The sequence below is a fragment of the Leiobunum rupestre genome, chromosome 6, assembly GCF_980474605.1.
Source record: "Leiobunum rupestre chromosome 6, qqLeiRupe1.1.hap1, whole genome shotgun sequence".
NCBI classification, from domain to species: domain Eukaryota; kingdom Metazoa; phylum Arthropoda; class Arachnida; order Opiliones; family Sclerosomatidae; genus Leiobunum; species Leiobunum rupestre.
The window spans coordinates 65,306,389-65,309,387 of record NC_143389.1 but is presented as its reverse complement, the minus strand read 5'-3'; the positions used below and the strand labels follow the sequence as shown (position 1 = coordinate 65,309,387).

The 2,999-nt window shown below is 31.6% G+C and overlaps 1 protein-coding gene across 1 annotated transcript; it reads left to right on the top strand.

The window, feature by feature from the left end:
* Positions 1 to 840: 840 nt before the first annotated feature.
* LOC149943184 (uncharacterized) lies at positions 841 to 2,751 on the top strand. The gene is made up of 3 exons (XM_090179576.1): positions 841 to 1,456; positions 1,514 to 1,649; positions 2,680 to 2,751. The coding sequence occupies exons 1-3, from the start codon at positions 1,119 to 1,121 to the stop codon at positions 2,749 to 2,751; spliced, it is 546 nt and encodes a 181-aa protein (XP_090035702.1). The 5' UTR covers positions 841 to 1,118.
* Positions 2,752 to 2,999: the final 248 nt, after the last annotated feature.

Here is a 2,999-nt window from a genome sequence, read left to right as displayed (position 1 = left end):
ATATAGAAAGTTTCGGTACTCTTATCCGTAACACCCTGTATACAGGGTGTTGAATATTTGTAGGATTTTAGGAAAAATGTATCATTATAATATTGACTCTAAATCAGTCTAAGAAAAATATTTTTGTTAGTATCCCATAAAGGGAACTTTGACTTAAAATTGCTAGCTGTTTGGTATTTGTGAATCACCCCTTATTTGTGTACATGTACTCTTTCTCTCTAGTCTTTTAAAAATTGGCCGAAATAGCGCGTGAGGGCGCGTGACGAGTTTTTAAAATAAGAATAGAAAAGGCCCAAAAGGAAAAAAGTTGTTATAAAAATTAGGCTCTGCAAATCAGAGTAAAATCTATAAAAAACGTTGAATTTATAAACTCCAAAAGAGTTAAGATTGTATAAAGGAAGTCTACAATTAAGATTAAATAGTTAGCAAAGATTTTCAATCGTTTTTGATAACTTGATAGCTAAAGCTCTCCCAAATGTAGTTGCGTATAGTATAGGGCGCACCATTTTGGTACCGAAACCCGGGAAAACCGGCGGGAAATTTCAAATCGAAAAATTAAAAAGTTTGAGTTTGGATCTAATAAACAAAGAAAATGTCTGAAAGTTCAGAAAACTCAGAAAAGGAATCTGAAAGCGTGGAAATAGCTCGACTTAAAGCATTAAGAAAACCAATAAGAACAGCAGTTACAAGGTTAGTTTTGATAATGGAAGATCTTCTAAAAAATGAAAACTGTACTGATGATGAAGTAGAAGATACATTAATATTTTCCGTATTTTATCATCCTTCTCACAGTCCATAGGTGGTCTCTTCTAACTTAAAGGCAAGTTCCGGGATAGTTAACTTTTGGTCTTAAAACAATGGCATAGACTTAAAATGCAAAATAAAACTTTTAATATATTTTTATTGCAATTAGTTTAATTGCTATCATTAAATAATTAACTTTAAACTTGAAGAGTAGACGCCTAAGCGATAGGCTTCTCCGTGAAACGACTGGACAGGATGTTTATTGGATAAGGGGACGCAAGGCTGGGATTGGCTGCTTTCGTTCGTCTCTTTTTCACGATTGTAGGAAATTAGTTTTCCCTAATCGTCTTTTCAAGTTTTCATGTAAATATAAAATGCCACGAATTAATCCTTTTGACGTTGAACCAGAATACACTGAAGAAGAGCTAAGAGAGTTAGAGAGGGTAGAACAAAGCCGTGGTGATGAAAATTTAGGCGATATAAATATCGAGGAAATGATTGAGAACTGTTCTTGTGGAAATTGTGTTCCAGACTGGTTAGGCCTTGGTACCAATGAAGAAAAAACACTAATATTGAAGAAATTTTTGAATGAGCGAGACATAAGAGCTGGGTTCATTTGCTGCCAACAAATTGATAACATTCTTCAATTGTTAAATGAAAACACTGATCATCCTTGTCAATGCATTACTCAACAGGAAGATTATCAAGTCTTGTGCGGTACTAGAGTGCGAATTTTAAGGGCATTTTATACAAGTTATTTACATTCTAGGAGACTTCCACGTGCCCCAGCTGTGTTAGCCAATCGTACTTATCGATATACTGCATATAGGAGCTGCACTCATCTAGTTTACGACAAACTTGGAAGAAATGTTAGACGTGTTTTGCCAGTCTGCGTAATTCTCAAGGTAAGAAAGAATTATCCCGAAGCTAACGTGAATGATTATAAAAGTTACAAGCCTGGGACTGAAGTTGAACAGTTTAGGCTCTTAACCTAGAATAATTGATTAAGATCTTTTACCATTTGATCCATATTAGTAAGGGTAAATATTTTACTCAAAAGTTAGTTTTAAAATTCAAGTTAAATTTGTTCCCTAACGGTTTTTCAGTGATATTATCAAGTTCCTCAATTATCTTGCTAGTAATTCATTAACCTTTAAATGTTTGGTTATTTTTGTCATATTTAGAGCCAAAAATAGTAATTTTTTATTTCTGTTAAAATAATTTTTAGAAAAGCTTAGTCAAAACAGACTTAAATGAGAAATGTTTGTAGGTGAAACAGATCTAAGTGAGAAACAAATTTGTGATATAACTTAATTTTTAGTCAAAAATAATTTAACAGATCTGTGTGAAAAATACGAGATAAATGGTTTATTTTAACAAACTCAGTTAAAATTAAAAACCAAGTTAATTTTGTTCCATAATGTTTATTGTTTTTAGTGATATTGACAAGTGCCTCAATAATTTTACTAGTAATTCATTAACCTTTGGTCCAAAAATTAGTAATTTTTTATTTGTTAAAAAAATTTGAGAAATACTAAAAACAGACCTAGGTGAGAAATGTTTTTAGGTAAAAAAGATCTAAGTGATAAATAAATTTGTGATTATACCTTAATATTTAGTCAAAAAAATAAAGGGACAAATCTGTTTGAGAAATATGATATGGATGGTTTATTTTAACAAACTCTTTAAACAAAGTCATTAAAGGCACACTGTCAAGGGCATTTAAAAAAAATCGAAGATGAGCTTTCTGTTTTTAATCCAGGTGGCGCCACTGCTGCGTTGCGACACACTAGAAATATTTATTGGCAAAAATGCACTGGATAGTGTGCCTTTAATGTTAGTAATAGTTATTATTAAACAGAATTATCAATTAAAGTGATAAATATAAAAAAATGATTTTTATTTTTATGGTTCCTATAAACTTTTTTTTATTAGGGGCAACTATGGCTCTCTGAAAATATTTTAAATAAAACTACATTAAAAATGCCAAGTTTTGAAATATGGTAATCTCTCTAAACAAATCTACGCTTTTTAGCTGCAGCGATTAACTCGGTCTTATCAGGACAAGGAATTGGAGCCATATTAGTTTTTTTCCTTATTTTTGGCAAATCTACTAGAGGAATATCCTCTTCGTCCATCAATTTTCTGTTCATAATGTTTTCTAGTATAGTATATATGAAACCATATGTTTTAGGCTCTTTAAGCGGCCTAGCGTGCCATTCACCGGTAGCTTTGGAGAAATAAAAATCAAATTC